Here is a 19,128-nt window from a genome sequence, read left to right on the forward strand (position 1 = left end):
TAGATAGTCATTTTTCTGTTAATTCACATTTTTTGGAGTTACCTCCCTTAATCCTTTGTTGCCTAAATTTATTTACAATTATATAAAAAAAAGAAATGATTTGTGTTTTTGCTGTCATGCAAATGCTAAATTAAGTGGAGATTATTAATTTGAATACAGCACACAAGCAAACAATAATCTGGAACATATTTTTATCTTAGCACAACTTACCTCAAATTTGGACAATTTCTCGAAATTAGCAGTCAAAACTCATTTGCATGGCCACACCAACACTTCGCTTCCATCAGGCAGATGTAGTTTCCATTACGACTGCTAGATAGTGTGACCAGTGCTTCCAATACAATCCTTGGTATGTATCAAATACGCATCAACCGACATTGGTAGGATACATACTCCACCTTGGCTGCTTTTAGGCCAGAAGCGGTTTGAAGCAATTTTGTGACAATCATCTACAAGGGGTTAATTGTATCCTAATAATTAACAAAAAGTGGAGTAGTCACCAGGGCAGATATCATGGAGTATTGCAAGGCTACAGCTACTTCAGTTTCACATCTACTATCCAATAATATCTTAAATAACCAGAACACTGGGAAAATGGAATTAAAACCATGACAATTACGAATGGGGAAAAAAAAAGATTTAAAGGAAAAAACACTGTTATATCCATGTAAAAAGACATGAGTGCTTGGCTTCAAAACATGGACACTGTGAAATAACAGTTTCTTGAATTAAGGTAGGAGTCCAATTAAAAGCAGAGGTTTTAGCCACAGGGATCACTCAGACTTGAACTTAAAATTCAATGTAAGGATAAAAGGATGTACAGTAATCCCTCCTCCATCGCGGGGGTTGCGTTCCAGAGCCACCCGCGAAATAAGAAAATCCGCGAAGTAGAAACCATATGTTTATATGGTTATTTTTATATTGTCATGCTTGGGTCACAGATTTGCGCAGAAAACACAGGAGGTTGTAGAGAGACAGGAACGTTATTCAAACACTGCAAACAAACATTTGTCTCTTTTTCAAAAGTTTAAACTGTGCTCCATGACAAGACAGAGATAACAGTTCAGTCTCACAATTAAAAGAATGCAAACATATCTTCCTCTTCAAAGGAGCAAACAATTCAATAGGGCTGTTTGGCTTGTAAGTATGCGAAGCACCCCGGCACAAAGCTGTTGAAGGCGGCAGCTCACACCCCCTCCGTCAGGAGCAGAGAGAGAGATAGAGAGAATCAGATAAAAAAATCAATACGTGCCATTTGAGCTTTTAAGTATGCGAAGCACCGTGCAGCATACTTAAAAGCTGCACACAGAAGATAGCAACGTGAAGATAATCTTTCAGCATTTTTAGACGAGCGTCCGTATTGTCTAGGTGTGCGAACAGCCCCCCTGCTCACACCCCCTACGTCAGGATCACAGATAGTCAGCGCAAGAGAGAGAGAAAGAAAAGTAAGTTGGGTAGCTTCTCAGCCATCTGCCAATAGCGTCCCTTGTATGAAATCAACTGGGCAAACCAACTGAGGAAGCATGTACCAGAAATTAAAAGACCTATTGTCCTCAGAAACCCGCGAAGCAGCGAAAAATCCGCGATATATATTTAAATATGCTTACATATAAAATCCGCGATGGAGTGAAGCCGCGAAAGGCGAAGCGCGATATAGCGAGGGATTACTGTATTGGCACCTTAAAGTAATTTCATAGTGAATTCTGAATGTCATCCTTGACAACTTGAACCACAATCACTCCTGGTACATCATTTCAGTGATGCTTGCGCAAAGCTATTACATTGTTTTCTAAACTTGTGTGCTAAGTACGGTAAATTAAGGTGTGAACTAAAAATATTTGTCTTTTAGGTCCCGAACTTGCATTTCCAGCCAGTGTCCATGATTCCATCATATGCAGCAAAACATTTCAGATTCTTTATAAAAATGAAGAAATTATTGTAAATGATGTTATGATCTTTAAAGTGAAAATGCTGCTTGATGAAAAAAAGGTAATTTTTGGATTCAGTTTTTTTTTTATTCTTTTTTGCAAATAGTTTTTTACATTTTAATTAACTTTTTTTCTTTTGAATAGATTGAAGAGTCTTTAAATGACATGGATTTTCAGCTTTCATTAGACCTTCATTTCACAGATGCAGACTATTCGTAAGTATCGAAGAAGCAAAAAAGGATAATTCTGTTTAAAAAAAAAAAAAAAAAAATCATGAATGCTTGCAAGAAACCTCATTTTCGGTGTTCTACCGCACATAGTTTGTCATAAATGGCCATGTACTTAAATACAAGTGTGTTTTCACATTTCATGTTAATTGATATATTCAAAGCTTAGTAATAAAATAATAAAGCCTTCCTTACCACAGTCAACCATTTGTCTATTCAGTATCAGTAAATATGCTTTCTAAGAAGGTCTTTTCCTCCTTTCTTTCAGGCCTGATGATCTCAGCACACTCCAGCTGATAAGCAACCGCACACTGAAATTACACTTTAGCCTACATGGTGGTCTTCATCATCACGTCAACGTCATGTTCGATTATTTTCATCTCTCTGTTGTATCACTAGCAATTCATGGATCTTTAGTTGCACTACATCAACCACTGATTAGGTAAGGTAAATATATTAACCCTGAAAGAAATTCCCAAACGTTTTATCAAATGTTTATGTTCTGCAACATACAACATTGTGAAGTGTTGAAAATTACATCTCAAAAGTTTAAAACCATCCTGGCAGTAAGAAGACTTATCAGAGACCGTAATGGCAGTTGGCAATGTGACCTTATACAACACTGTCTGCAGCAGTTCATTGGGATCAGTCTTTTGCAGAAGGTGGTACTTTGTTTAGTTGTTACGGTATACAAAGGGTAAGTGCCATTGTCCATGATGGCAAGAAGTTTAAGTGCAGTACAAATAAAAATGTTTGCTTAGACAAAAGCAACAGTAAAATCCTCATTCTTTTTGAGAAATGGAAGTGTTTTGAATTATTTGGAAAACTAACCTGTTGTATGGTGCAGGATAAACAATTTCATTGTCATCCATTCACTCTCAGTTGATTATTTCATTACTATTTTCAATTGATTGAATTGGACAAAAGGTTACTATAAAACTGTATCTGAGGAGTTATGATTCTGCAAGTTGTAAACTAAACAAGTAAACTGGGACAACAGCATTATGTCAGTTTAACAGAAGTTTTTATAAACCTCAAAACTGCTTGATGTTTTTGTGGATCACATTAAATGTCATACACCCTTCAATTCATTTTGTGCACTATGTTATTGCCGAAATATATTTTAAATAGGATAAAGCCGATCCTAGTAGTGTCAAGTACAAGGCAGGAATTTGTACTAGAGAGCAACAGCAAAAGGCATATAATGAATACATACTGTAAATAAATTAAACAGGTAGTCAAAAATATTTAGCAAGAGAGCATCAGGCTTATTTGGTTTTTGTTTACATAACAGCGAAGATGTCCAGGCACTCATTGATAGGCTTTTTTTAAGCTGGCGTTGTTTCTATTTTAATTACGTTTACTAAAATATCCTACATGGGGAGCTGAATAGTTTTGTGCGTTCTTATCCAGTATTATTGAAAATGTTTTTGCTTCCAAGATTTTGATTAAAAAAAAAAATAATAATACCACTGGCTGAAACTGATTGATTTTCTTACCTTTTAATGATAAAGAATGACTGTTTTGACTTCACACCCTTGTTAGGAACGCTTAATGTGATATACTTAAACACTAAACAGTGACATGAACAAAGGTCCTGTTTACTGCGTGGAGAAAGATGTCCATGTTATTTGTCTTACCTAACTTAGGTGTTGATTGTGAATTCCTCTCTTGTAACACACTTATTTCACTGAAGTGCCGTTTCACTAGAATATAGCTAGATTATTAACTCTACTACTAGTGGTAGTGGTAACATCCTGGAAAGGAAACCAGCAATTCGATGAAAAGAGCTGTCCTAGCAAAAAAAAAGGGTGTCACTCAAACATAGTTACCTGTGCATTGACATATCAATATTAATTTCTAAGAGTCTACATAGTGTGTATGGTCTATAATCATTCAGAAGAGACTGGTATAGACAACTTTATTTATAAAAAAAAAAAAAAGAAGAGCTTATAAAAGTATGTTTCAGGTTATCTTTTAAGAAAAACTGTAAGAAGTGCAGCAGTACACAAGGATGATATTTTGGTTAGCAGTATTGACCTGTGAGTGAATGAGTTGGTTCTGCATTTTCTCCACATGGAGAATATGTCACATGTTTTTCTACTAGGCAGTCTGGTTTTCTCTAGCTCCATATGTATCTGAAATGGACTGAGAAAGTTAAGAAGGTGAATTAATGGAGAGATGGGTCTATAGGAATGTTTCACAAATAAAACTCCATGATTTCCATATGTCAGTAGCTATTTTATTTATACACTAGCCATGTTACCTGTCAAAGATCAGTAATAGAATAAATTTTAAAATATATCTTTAGCACCTTTCTTCCTTGTTCTTGTGTATTGGAAGCTCTCTTGACTAGCACTCCCACTATCGATGACATTTCTGTCAAGCCTGCTTCTCAGACTTTGTCATTTCGAGGTGCCTTGCTCACCTCACGTCTGCTTTTATACTTCCAGTCTTTGAAGATGACTGCCAGTCTGCCACCTACACTTTTAATCCTCTTTGTGTGTGTCATACTTCCTGTTTCAGTGGCATCACCAAAGACAAGTTAATCAATCTGATTGCTCAGTGGAACCAGACATGCACATAGAGCTTAGCGTTTTATTATATAGTAGATATATTTATATACTGTATAATGTTTGTTTCAAAGCAGTCTTTATGTAGTGTTAAGACTGATAAGTTCCACTTGCTTTCTTAATCAGTGCTTCACCGTTTGAAATCAAATCTGGATTTTTCTGCAGTTATCTATAGTACTTTTCTGTTCATGCAGTCGATTTACATTTAAATAAATGCTTTTAGAGCTCTTTGTGATAGTCAGTTCATATTATTCAAACTCTGTTCCTGCAAGTTGTACTCTTATTAGTACATGGCAACTTTATCAGAAAGAAAAAATATTCATAAATAAATATTTTGAGTTATACATAGATCTATAAATTGATTTTTTTTTTTTTAAATTACATACCTTTTATCACTTTGATAACAATCCACACAAGAATTGATAAGATTGGTCATTCACCAACAAGTACCGTATTTACCCGTGTACCACGCGCACATTTTTCCCGAAAATTAGCATTAGAAAATCAGGTGCGCGTCATACACGAGGAAATTTTTTTGTGTAATATTTACTTCTTCTGCTTGGGCTCACTCTCTCTTGCTCATTTGCGCGTGCTCTCTTTCTCTCTTGCTCGTTTGCGTGTGCTCTCTTTCTCTCTTGCTCGTTTGCGCGTGCTCTCTCTCTCTCTTGTTTGCGCACGCTCTCTCTCTCTCTTGCTCGTTTGTGCGCTCTCTCTCTTGCTCGTTTGCGCGCTCTCTCTCTTGCTCGTTTGCGCGCTCTCTCTTGCTCGTTTGCGCGCTCTCTCTCTCTTGCTCGTTTGCGCGCTCTCTCTCTCTTGCTCGTTTGCGCGCTCTCTCTCTCTTGCTCGTTTGCGCGCGCTTGCTCTCTCTCTCTTGCTCGTTTGCGCGCGCTTGCTCTCTCTCTCTTGCTCATTTGCGCTCGTGCTCTCTCGCTCGCTGTCTCGCTCGTTCGCTCTTGCGCACACACTGTCTCCCTCTCTCTCTCGCTCACGCTCTCTCTCTCTCTGTCTCACTCGCTCGTGTGCTATCTCCCTCTCTCTCTCGCTCGCTCGCTCTTTCATCATGCAACAAAAACAGAAGGGCATTTCGCAGAAAACGTGCCCTAAACTCTTCCTATACAATCACAACGCGCGTCGTACACGGGGAAAATTTTTTCCCGTGATTTTCTTTGTAAAAATTAGGGTGCGTGTCTTACACGAGGGCGCGTGGTACACGAGTAAATACGGTTCTCAAAAATGCAGGTAAAAATTAAGGTAAATTGCATTTAAGACTGGGGCCAGGATGTTACTCTTCACACAAAGGGATGTTAGAATATGGAACAGACTGCCAGGTCATTAAGCTGAATAGGAAACTTGGATAGAATTTTAAAAGCATTTGGGTGAGATCATGGGGTAACTTAGGGAAATGTTTAGATAATCGGATAAACATGCTGAACTGAATGGTCTTGTGCTCTCTGTGAAATAACTAGGTATTTTTGCAATATTATTTACAAGCTATATGTTTATTCTATGTAGTATTTTTAAAAATAGAAATTTAATTTAGCACTTCACATTTTTTTTTACTGCATGTTTTCTTTTGACAATTCTGTCTTCTAATATGACTTGGTAATACCACTATTTTATTGTCACACCATTGAAAAAAAGTTGCATTTCTGGACCCAGAATGCTATTCAGAGTCATCTAGTAAGCAGTATGTCTTTATTTCTTTTTAGTTTGTATAATGTTTTTTATCCTTTTTTTTATCCATTTTAAGCTTTCCTCGACCTATAAAGAATAATTGGCTTAACAGGAATGCACCAGCCCAAACTAAGGACTCTGTAATTCCAACTCTTGAAAGTGTGGTGTTTGGAGGAGGTTATACAAAGCAACTCTCCCCAGATGTAAGCGGATTTATAATTTAATTTTATAATTTCATTCTTATAGTATGTTCTGATAAATCTTTTAATGTGATAATGACCAGAACTGTACTGTATGTCACAGAGTATCTTTGCTGAGTATGAAAAATTATATTTTTCATTTGCTAGTTTAGAGTATTCTGTGTGAACTCAGGCCCATTATCTGTTTTTTGTTTTTTTTTTGTTTTCTTTGTTTTACATAGTAGTGTTAAGTTTGAAAATTGTTTTCTTTGTGATTATTTTTAAACTGCAATCTTTCAAAGTTGTGTTTTTTGTTTTTGGAAAGTACGACAATACACTGTTCTGTTCATCACTGAGTACTGAATAAGTACAATGCATTATAAAAGAACATTGTATATCTTTTATCTGGCATATAATATTGTAAGTAGTAGTATTTTCCATTTGATGTGCAAAAACAGCAACAACTCTTAAAATATATCAGCATATTGTAGATCTAATCTTTGATCTTTATGAAAAGGCATCACACACATCACTATTTGTGTTTATTTGTTTGCCTTTGTGATTATTAATGTCATCATTCACAATACTAATTCAGACAGACTTTTGCTGGTTTCACAAGTTAATAATTATAATAATTGCACTAATTACAAGATGATAATTGTTTTATTTGCTTTAGGTTTACTTGTTCTTTCATAGTGGCACATTATGTGCCTGTGGAATACTATAAATAGCTTTTGGATGGTACCATTTTAATTTTAATACTTAAGTTTTTTGCTTTCTTTCATTACAGGGAACATCATTTATAGTATCTGAGAACTGCTTACAGCATGCCTTCAGTTTCCATTATACTCTCTGTGCAAGTTTACTTCTTGCCTACCAGGGCCTTTTTGATTATTTTACTACAATTACACGAGATATACCATCATCACACAGATTGGAGCTTGGTATGTTGAAACTTAAAGTTTTGTGTTAAGTCATGGTCCTAAGTTTAAGACCTTGTTATTGTAAATCCTGCCGCTTTGGGATTTAAATGAATATATTGAACTTTCTCAGTAGAAAAGGATAAATTGGCAAATATTTTATATGTTGTAAAGGGTCAAGTATAATCAATTTTGATAGAATCATCAGAGTAAATAAAAAAAGAAAAGTTTGCAGATTGCAAGAAATGAGTAAATGCCAGCAGTGCTTACTTCACTTCTGAGAACACTGTGCTATTTTATTTTTAAAGCATATTCTTTATCAGGTATTAAAAATGAAGTATTGTTACAAAACATTTCTCCACACTTGAAATAATGCCACAGAAATGTAGAAATACTGTATATAAAAATGATATACTAATTTATTAAGACACACACAACAAAAAGGAAAATAGAGTATGAAACAGACCAAAAACAAAATCCTCCCATCTCTCAGCCTAAGTATAGAGGTTTCTGACTCGTCTGTCTGACTGGAGGATTTCCTCTACTTTTCAACTTCTTGATGTCAAATCCAAGAAATTATTATTTCTTCTAAACTCTTGCTCGACCTCTGACCTCTATCCCTTCTTGCCAGGAAACCATCTCCCAAAACTAATTGTTAGTAAGAGACAACCTTAAAACACTATTCTGGGGGTAGTTTAAAGTCTGTGGCTATACCTGAGACAGCTGTATTCCTGGGTTTATCTCAGCCTTAAAATATCCAGGACCATTTAAAAATTCCTGGACATCCTGCTCCTGTCAAAGGGCAACATGGTCAGTACTGTCCTATGTGCATCACCTTACTGCATTGCATTGGCATCCTGACAGTATTTCTTACTGGCATCTTGGCAGTTGCCACATGCTTACAATATCCCATAGTGCTGATGGCTAATCCATATTTTCTTTTGCTTGCATGCAGGAGCTCCCCCTATCCTATATCACCTTAGAAATTGCTATTAAAGTTAAAAAATATACACTTCTAAGGGGCTTAAATCTTGGGTAATTATTCTGTCTTTCTGTCCAGATCTTAAAGACAAAAACAGAAAAAGTAAAAGGTAAACAAATATATTTTATTAAGTCTTCTTAATTTAATTTGGTTAACTCTAGTCAGGTTTCATTATTGGCCCCATACGCCCCTAAAAACACAGTAGACATTACACATGTACGGGGTCACTGTAATGTATGTAGAATGAATTCTAGCGTGTTTCAGTAGAAATCGTTTCCAAATTACCTGATTGATCATGCTGTAGGATTTATTGACATAATAGTTTAGCTTGTCACTAGCAAGATTGTTCAGAGTCTCCCTGAAGTAAAATTATACAAAAAGATTTATGAAGCATACAGTTTGGAAATGTGTTAAGAACAAGGCATGTGTAATATGATCATTTCTATGTTGAATAATTATTTGCTAAATAGGTTACAAATCATGAATGTTTACATTTTCTGTTTATTTAAATTTTATCTTTATTTTCATTTTATGTTGTTTATGTTGTTGAACATTTTCTTGATGTTATGCAAGGCTTTTTACAGCATACTAATCACACTAACATTTTGCCCAATGCATTTCAAAATAAACTTGATATCTTAAAAGATATTAATAATTTAACAAGTTAATTGAAGTAAACTCACAGTCAACTAACATGTGTAAATACGCAGCTAACACCAAGAAACCTGTATGCAGCAAGTAGTACTACTAAACATTTCTTCAATTCTAATTTCTTTTTAAAGACTCTGCTGTCTGTAGCTCTGGCTTTTACAACATAGACAGTTAACATGCAATCAATTAGTCATGTCTTAGGCTTTCTAATTTAAAATCTCCCTTTATGCTTTGATCTGTTGCTACAATGGCTTATGTTTGCCGAATAGGGCTAGTTGTTCAAGAAAGACAAAAAAAGTAAATATCCCTATATGTACAATCCTATAACTAGCCAAGTCCAGCATGCAAGTCCTTTATGAGCGAGTACTCAGAAGACCCTACCCCCGAAGCCAGAGACACGTCTTCATAGGTATGTTAATGTCCAGCTCTCCACAACCATTTTCTCTGGTCATTATTTTTCTTTTTCTCTTTTCAGTTTATCTGTTTTGTTGTTTCATGTGTTTTATAGTTATGTTAACTGTGGTATAATTTGTTTGCTTTTTATATATTAAAATATTTTATTTCCTTAGGACTTCTATTTTTTATATTAAGTCAATTTTAGAAGATTTTGCACAATAGAAATTTTCTCTGTTAGGATGGTTCTGGCCTGAGTAGCCAGAAGATAATAGGTTTATACCTTTTTTTGATTTATAGTCATGTTGTATAAAATCCAAATAATTGGAGTTAGTGTAGGGCTGTTATCAGTGTTCATCTGAAAAAGCAAAAAATAAAGGTCATTCTCATGCTAAAAAAAAAACAAAACTGAAAACATATTTAGAGACCCATCATTTTGGCTTTATAGGATGCATTATTTGTGTCACACCTGGCAGTATGGGAATAACTTTTGTTTGATTGGATTTTTTAAACAAGTGTACATTAATGCAACTACAGTAATCCCTCACTATATCGCGCTTCGCCTTTCGCAGCGTCACTCCATCGCGGATTTTATATGTAAGCATATTTAAATATATATCGCGGATTTTTTGCTGGTTCGCGGATTTCTGCGGACAATGGGTCTTTTAATTTCTGGTACATGCTTCCTCAGTTGGTTTGCCCAGTTGATTTCATACAAGGGACGCTATTGGCAGATGGCTGAGAAGCTACCCAACTTACTTTTCTCTCTCTCTCTCTTGCGCTGACTTTCTCTGATCCTGACCTAGGGGGATTGAGCAGGGGGGCTGTTCGCACACCTAGACGATACGGACGCTGGTCTAAAAATGCTGAAAGATTATCTTGACGTTGCTACCTTCTGTGCAGCTGCTTCCAGAAGCGACATGCTGCACGGTGCTTCGCATACTTAAAAGCTGGAAGGGCACGTATTGATTTTTGCTTGTTTGTTTTTCTCTGTCTTTCTCTCTCTCTCTGCTCCTGACGGAGGGGGTGTGAGCTGCCGCCTTCAACAGCTTTGTGCCGCGGTGCTTCGCATACTTAAAAGCCAAACAGCCCTATTGATTTGTTTGCTTTTCTCTATCTCTCTGACATGATCTTCTCCTGACGCGCACTCCTTTGAAGAGGAAGATATAGTTTGCATTCTTTTAATTGTGAGACAGAACTGTCATCTGTCTTGTCATGGAGCACAGTTTAAACTTTTGAAAAAGAGACAAATGTTTGTTTGCAGTGTTTGAATAACGTTCCTGTCTCTCTACAACCTCCTGTGTTTCTGCGCAAATCTGTGACCCAAGCATGACAATATAAAAATTACCATATAAACATATGGTTTCTACTTCGCGGATTTTCTTATTTCGCGGGTGGCTCTGGAACACAACCCCCGCGATGGAGGAGGGATTACTGTACTATTTTATTGGAGACTATTATTTTTAATTGAATTAGTAATTGCAAATCAAAATATATATTCTTTTAATAATTATTTTGCCATTCATAAATGAATACATCATTGGTTTATTTATTCTGTTATGGCAGCAAAGTAGGGCAAAATAAGTAAAAAAAAAAAAAAAAAGCTAAAGAAGATACTTTGCTCCCCCACCTTTGTCTTTGCAAGATTTTTTGGTTATTAACTTTACATTTTAGTTCCAGCTACAGTATGCTTTATGGCAGGACAGCAACAAAGAATATTAATTTCTTGTGTCTAAGGGCAATGTCTTAATATTTAGATACCTATTACATTTTAGTCAAGAATGACAGTTTGATTGAATCAACTGGATCTTTGTTTCAATACAAAATTATAATATGCACAGAAATATTGTTTAAAACAGGTGATAATTTAAATGTAAATGACATTTTACAGTATTCATAATCTATAATATATTTAATAGAAATTTGTGTCAAAAAATGTTGCTTTTATATTTCTTCACAGATAAACTGGACATTGAAGCTCGACTTTCTGAGCTATGTGATAAAGTTCAGGTAAGTGTATTGCTGGTAAATGGTTTACTCTATGTTCATTTGTAGTTTTGTCTTAGAAATGAACGGTTTTAAAATACCTACATTTTTTTATGTTCTGCTCATCAGAACAGTGGTCTGCCTTAACATAACACTGCTCAGTAACAGACATCAAAGGATGTCATTTGGAGAATTAAACTAAGTAAATTCTGTGTACCGTGCTGCTAGCAATTAAATCTTGCAATCTATCATCCATTTTGTTTTTCCATATGAAATGAATAACACAGTTATTATAGTAGGACAGAGCTTTACATTAACTGTTGACATTGGCCACCATTTTGAGGCAGTTGATAATCACTTTTTGGTCCCTGGTTGCCTAGAATGTTAACTGTGTAGTGATGTACCGGTTTAGAAGTGGATCAAAAATGGCCAGTTTTTGCGCATTATGCGGAACCAGCATGTAACTTGCCAGTGTACGCTACTTTGTGTGAGTAAAGCAAGTTTTAAAATAAATAAATAAATAAAAAAAACAGGTAAACAACTGTCTGCCGTGCAAGTACATGGGAACTGGGGGTGCGCGTAACACAAATGTTAAGTCTCATTTAGCTTAGAGAAATGTACGTGAAAGGATGAACTTTAAAGTGTATGAAGATGAAAGGTGTACTAACTACAGCATATATTGGGAAAACGTCGGCTCTGGTGGACTTAAAGCAAAGCTATTTGGAGCTACACATTTATTAAGACAGTTAAGATTACAACTTTAATTACATACAAGTAAAAACCATGTTCTTTTGACACTTTTTTTCTAACTACTTTTTGATTATTTCATTAAAGTACTTCAGTGTTAGTAAAACTAAACAATCATATATTTTAGTAGTACTATTTATTTATTTTTATTTAAATACAAGACACAAGGATGAATATTGTAACAACCAAATAAAGGAACATGTAAGAGAAATGTTGCTAAAAATACTTTTTAAAAGGTCATAAAACAAGGAGCGCAGGCAGACACAGTGCATCCGGAAAGTATTCACAGCGTATCACTTTTTCCACATTTTGTTATGTTACAGCCTTATTCCAAAATGGATTAAATTCATTTTTTTTCCTCCGAATTCTACACACAACACCCCATAATGACAACATGAAAAACATTTACTTGAGGTTTTTGCAAATTTATTAAAAATAAAAAAATTGAGAAAGCACATGTGCATAAGTATTCACAGCCTTTGCCAGGAAGCTCACAATTGAGCTCAGGTGCATCCTGTTTCCCCTGATCATCCTTGAGATGTTTCTGCAGCTTAATTGGAGTCCACCTGTGGTAAATTCAGTTGGTTGGACATGATTTGGAAAGGCACACACCTGTCTATATAAGGTCCCACAGTTGACAGTTCATGTCAGAGCACAAACCAAGCATGAAGTCAAAGGAATTGTCTGTAGACCTCCGAGACAGGATTGTCTCGAGGTACAAATCTGGGGAAGGTTACAGAAAAATTTCTGCTGCTTTGAAGGTCCCATTCAGCACAGTGGCCTTCATCATCCGTAAGTGGAAGAAGTTCGAAACCACCAGGACTCTTCCTAGAGCTGGCCGGCCATCTAAACTGAGCGATCGGGTGAGAAGGGCCTTAGTCAGGGAGGTGACCAAGAACCCGATGGTCACTCTGTCAGAGCTCCAGAGGTCCTCTGTGGAGAGAGGAGAACCTTCCAGAAGGACAACCATCTCTGCAGCAATCCACCAATCAGGCCTATATGGTAGAGTAGCCAGACTGAAGCCACTCCTTAGTAAAAGGCACATTGGAGCCCGCCTGGAGTTTGCCAAGAGGCACCTGAAGGACTCTCAGACCATGAGAAAGAAAATTCTCTGGTCTGATGAGACGAAGATTGAACTCTTTGATGTGAATGCCATGCGTCACATTTGGGAAAAACCTGGCACCATCCCTACAGTGAAGCATGGTGGTGGCAGCATCATGCTGTGGGAATGTTTTTCAGTGGCAGGAACTGGGAGACTAGTCAGGATAAAGGGAAAGATGACTGCAGCAATGTACAGAGACATCCTGGATGAAAACCTGCTCCAGAGCGCTCTTGACCTCAGACTGGGGCGACGGTTCATCTTTCAGCAGGACAACGACCCTAAGCACACAGCCAAGATATCAAAGGAGTGGCTTCAGGACAACTCTGTGAATGTCCTTGAGTGGCCCAGCCAGAGCCCAGACTTGAATCCGATTGAACATCTCTGGAGAGATCTTAAAATGGCTGTGCACCGACGCTTCCCATCCAACCTGATGGAGCTTGAGAGGTGCTGCAAAGAGGAATGGGCGAAACTGGCCAAGGATAGGGGTGCCAAGCTTGTGGCATCATATTCAAAAAGACTTGAGGCTGTAATTGCTGCCAAAGGTGCATCGACAAAATACTGAACAAAGGCTGTGAATACTTATGTACATGTGATTTTTCTGTTTTTTTATTTTTAATAAATTTGCAAAAACCTCAAGTAAACTTTTTTCACTTTGTCATTTTGGGGTGATGTGTGTAGAATTCTGGGGAAAAAATGAATTTAATCCATTTTGGAATAAGGCTATAACATAACAAAAGGTGGAAAAAGTGATGCGCTGTGAATACTTTCTGGATGCACTGTAACCTATACAAGCTTCTGCTGTTTGATTATTTTACAATAGCAGCAGCACCTGCCATTGCCCGGGGATATAATTTTAAGGAAGAACTATAAATCAGTGAAAGGGCAGTGTCCTTAAAACATGTTGTAGTATAAAGAACCATTATACCCAGGTTCATAATTGTGAGTTCCAAAGTAGTCTGTTGTCTCTTCCTAATAAAGTAGGATATGTGTGCAAATTTTGTTGAGATTGGACTAAGTGTGTGGAATTGTGTAAAGAACAAACACACACCCACATTGAGCTTTATATATTAGATTAAAATATGCAGTGGATTGTTACATATTTTTGTTTCTGTGACATTTGTTATATTGAACATGTTTATGTCTATAATGAATTTATTAAAATATATAACATTGTACTTTGATAAAAAGTTTTAGTTAGTCAGTCAGTCATTTTCCAACCCGCTACATCCTAACACAGAGTCACGGGGGTCTGCTGGAGCCAAATCCCGGCCAACACACAGGCAGGAACAAATCCCGAGCAGGGCGCCAGCCCACCGCAGGACACACACCCACACACCAAGCACACACCAGGGACAATTTTAGGATCACCAGTACACCTAACCTGCATGTCTTTGGACTGTAGGAGGAAACCGGAGCACCCAGAAGAAACCCACGCAGACATGGGGAGAACATGCAAACTCCACCCAAGGAGGACCCGGGAAGCAAACCCAGATCTCCTTACTGTGAGGCAGCAGCACTACCACTGTGCCACCGTGCTGCCCTAAAAAGTTTTAATTACTAATAATTTATTGTAGCCTGTTTGGAATCCCTATGCTGTTGTTTATACTGTTCTGGGGATTTGTGCCAAAAGCAGGGGAATGTTTCATTTTGTTGGGTTTGGGGATGGCATACTGCAGCCAGCTCTGGTAGTTTTGGCTTGTCTGAGCAGTTCATTTACATGATGGCAAGATTATAAAACAGATTGCAGGGTGAAATCATATTCAGTGCACTTTAAATGCATGATGGGTTTATTCTGTAGCATCTTGCCAGAAGTCTCTTGGGAAAAAAAGTCATCTTGCACTTTAACTAACTCAGCAAGCTGAATTATACCATTTCACTCTTCATATGTTGGGTTTGAACAAACCATGTGACACAAAGAATGGGTGTGCAAAGAACCAGAATTCTGACATAGAAGTAAATTTAAAACTAGAAGGGCATCAGGGCTAGTTACCAAAATCTCTAACTTGTCAAAAATGTACAAGATTGCATAATGATGCACATTACATAAATGGTTATCATTATAATCAGAATATTACCTTTTGATTACAAGAGAAATACAGCTATTAATTATCAAGTCACACCTTTTTTTTTTATTAACCAGGAGAAAAAGTAAATACCACAACAACGACAAACAAAAAATGTAAACCATGTAATATGTCTCCAAACACAGAAACACAGCTATGACACAATGAATCACACAGAACAATTTTACTTTTTAGAATGGCTAAATTTGATTAATGACCTTGGTTTTATTGATCCTGTTCAGGCAGGATATCCTAGAAATTTAAATTAACTTAATTGCTCAGTAAAGAGGAAAAAATGAAAATACTTTGTCTGACCAGCAGCTATAGAAAGAGTTTGTTTGATGTTATTGCTCCTCATAGCAGGACTAAATGATGGGATAGCTCTTGCCTAACTAATGATTTCTAAACAAGATAAACATTCATTTAAAGCAGTTAAGCTTGGAGAAGACCTGTGGTATTATGCACATCACAAGAATGTCTCTATGGCATTGTTGCACAAATGAAGTGCTGCTAATCGCATAGGTAATGTGAATAATCTTGCAGATAAAAAGGTGAAGTTTTGAGAAATCATCCTTACCTGTGAGAACTGCTGAAAAGTGCCTTGCATTGGAGGATTAGCTATGATACTAGCTGGATTGGAGTCTGCCTGGCATGGTGTTATATTGTTTTGTCTTGGTAGAGTAATATTTTACTCTATTTTCCCCTTTTGTTTTATTAATATGTAGCCTTTGTCAGAATGCCTCAAATCTCACAGACTTACCACTGTTTATAAGGTACTGTACCATATAACGTCTCCCCACCTTCCCTTCTACATCTATAATCTCAGGCAATTAGGTGTAGTAAAAGACAAGCAGGAGTTAAGTTACAATTAGATAATGTATTATTGATAATATTCAGAAATAATAACAATATGCAAAGTACATTTGAATATTGGAAACCATACAACCTGATAAATGGTGATGTGTAGTTTCAGGCGGCACACAGACTTGTTAGTTACTTAAAAATGTCTCTAGTTAAGGCATCATTTGTGGTATGCTTTCTTCAGAACAGGCCACATGCCTGTCTCAATATGGCTGCCGAGCTGTATTCTTCATTGTGTTGTCCTTCTCAGTTCATGGTGTGAGGTGGTCTTTCATTAGTTTAGTAAGAGAGAGAAAGCTGGGTAAAGCTACCAAATTTATAGGTTTTCTGTCCAATCCCTACAGCCAATAGAGCATCATAGTACTTAAAAGCTTTTGATACAAGCCAATTCCAAACAGCCATACTTCAAACCAATTGGGGGATAGAACACCTTCACACCTGCCCTCCAAACCACTTTTTTTTTTTTATCTTTTTAAATTATGTTTGCAGCACGTAAAAACAAATATCCACCTTCCCAATAGTCATGAGTTTCCTTCATGCCAGCTAGGCTTATTTTGTAAACATTGACAATTCCTAAATCACCAGAAGGAATATTTTGGAAGTATTTTTATACTGTTTTAAAGGACCTTATTATGCATTACATTTTTTTTATTCCCAGAGTGAGCTTACTAAGGTAAAAGATTTTTTGAACATTGTCTTCTGCAGAAGGTTGAGAACCCTGATGAGCTTGCAGAGCTGATAAACATGAATCTTGCTCAGCTATGTTCCCTTCTAATGGCTCTCTGGGGACAGTTTCTGGAGGTAGTGTCTTTACATGAAGATATTACAGCTTTGTTGGCTCAGGAGAACCATATGCTTAGAGTAAGTTGATTATGATACACTTGCATACCATTCTATAGCAGCTATTAAAAGTGATGTACCCAGCCTAGTGTGTTTCTATACAAGACCATACCTATGCATTATATTGCATTTGCAGATTTTATAACTTAATTATGTGTTTGTTAAAATATTTTGAGTTATCTTAATTTAAGTCTATTGATTACATACTAAATTTATATGCTTATTCCTGATGTTTACTCTTTATCATTCACATTGTGTACCTGTGTTCTATATACATATATTCTCAAACCTGCTTTATCCAAATCAGGGTCGCAGGGAGAAGGGGGGTCTGTCATGCCACCACTGTGCACAAGGTGGGAACCACTCAAGGCAGAGAAAACACATTCACTCATCCAAACTCATTAACAGCAGAGCCAGTTAATGTAACCTACACAAATATGACAAAATTATGCAAACTCCATAAAGACAAACTGAAGATGCTAGGTCCATCATTAATCCAATCTTTAATTACTGTGCTGCCCGCCTGTATTCAAGACTTGCTTAAGTGAAAAGACAGATTTCTTTATGCTGTCTTTTTTGTAGCAAAATGTAGAAAAAATTATTTTCCAACTTATGATGGTTTTTTTTAAATGTTTCCTTTAGTCATGTACCTTAAAAAGATGACTTAAACTATGCTTGACAAACAAAATGCATGACTAAGTAACAACACTCCTCTCTCAGTGTGCCTTTTCTCCAGATGTAATCACTTATTAACAGTAACACTGACAAGAGTTAGAGAAAAAAAAAAAATGTCACAAGTGTGGCACTGCTGTTTAAGAGCATAAATCAGACGCTTGTATGGTGTCTTTATTCTGATTACTTTTGATACTTTATTTTTTTGTGAAAATGACAATTTTTTTTTCATAATTAATAAGATGTAACATCACATATTATAGGAAAGATTCACTGCTAAGTATGCAAAATCCAATTAGGATATGCTGTGATTACTCGGTGACTGGCTGGAAACTTACAGAATAAGTAGTTTCATAAATCACACATTTCATTGGCCTCACAACTCTGCTCAAAATTAAGCAGGCTTAAAAGATGGTATGGAATGGTACATATTTAATTGGCACATGTATCATTGAATAGAATCTTTGCATGTTTTTGTGACTGTTGTCCTGTATTTATCAGCACTGTTTTATCTATGTGTTGCTTTCTAGGTAAGAAGATTTGCAGAAGCTTTCTTTTGCCTTGAACACCCAAGACAATCTGCTCTTGCCTATCAAGAACTCCAGTATGTTCTTCACAATATTTTTATATAATAGTTACTGTTTACAGCTTATCCCGAAAGTAATTATTTGACAGGATCTGCTTAGGAGTCTTTATAAGATGTGCACTTAAATATGTCATGCATTTGTTTTAAATGCAATTATATGAGCACATAAAAGCACTTAATGTTTCATGTAGAATAACAACCCCTTATTTGCTTACTTTATACAGTAATTAATATCAACTGTTTTGACCATGAAATAATGCAAAATGTGACATTTGTTTTTTATATTGTGCAAGCTTAAGGAAAGATTAAAAAGAATATTCTTTTTCAGCGCACATAGCCATCTGCAAATGACAACTGCTATCAAAAATTCCACTTACTTTTGTTCATTGCCGGCTCTTCCTGTGGAATGCGCCGAACTAGATGGGGACTTCAGTTCCCTTCCCATTATATTTGAAGACCGGTACCTGGATTCTGTTAAAGAAGGTACTTTGTGTGTTTTGTTTTTTTTTTTTTTCCCCTTTGTGTTATAAAAGGAACCCAACCCCTCCTGCCAAGTACAGTTTAATTATTACTTGCTGTTTTGCACCCTTGATAATTATACATTTAACAGCACACCTAATAAGTTGTATAATTAATAGACAAAACTTATATGAAAAATACATGTTTAATTGAACACGATTATTTAAAAATATTTTTCTGATTTTTCTATCTCCCCCCAATGGGCACAACACTATCTACCCCCCC

At 36.3% G+C, this 19,128-nt stretch overlaps 1 protein-coding gene across 2 annotated transcripts in view; it reads left to right on the forward strand.

The window, feature by feature from the left end:
• The window catches only part of fam135a (family with sequence similarity 135 member A), a 113,932-nt gene that overhangs the window by 51,815 nt on the left and 42,989 nt on the right, over positions 1-19,128 (forward strand). The window contains exons 5-14 of one of the 2 annotated variants that reach the window (XM_028820507.2): positions 1,850-1,989; positions 2,073-2,143; positions 2,424-2,597; positions 6,479-6,605; positions 7,372-7,525; positions 9,466-9,543; positions 11,488-11,537; positions 16,992-17,147; positions 18,329-18,402; positions 18,713-18,867. In XM_028820507.2, the coding sequence (XP_028676340.1) occupies positions 1,850-1,989; positions 2,073-2,143; positions 2,424-2,597; positions 6,479-6,605; positions 7,372-7,525; positions 9,466-9,543; positions 11,488-11,537; positions 16,992-17,147; positions 18,329-18,402; positions 18,713-18,867 (1,179 nt within the window). The remainder of the gene's footprint in view (positions 1-1,849; positions 1,990-2,072; positions 2,144-2,423; positions 2,598-6,478; positions 6,606-7,371; positions 7,526-9,465; positions 9,544-11,487; positions 11,538-16,991; positions 17,148-18,328; positions 18,403-18,712; positions 18,868-19,128) is intronic. The other variant, XM_028820508.2, reaches the window with a different exon arrangement.

Source organism: Erpetoichthys calabaricus, chromosome 15 (genome assembly GCF_900747795.2).
Source record: "Erpetoichthys calabaricus chromosome 15, fErpCal1.3, whole genome shotgun sequence".
Classification (NCBI taxonomy): Eukaryota; Metazoa; Chordata; class Cladistia; order Polypteriformes; family Polypteridae; genus Erpetoichthys; species Erpetoichthys calabaricus.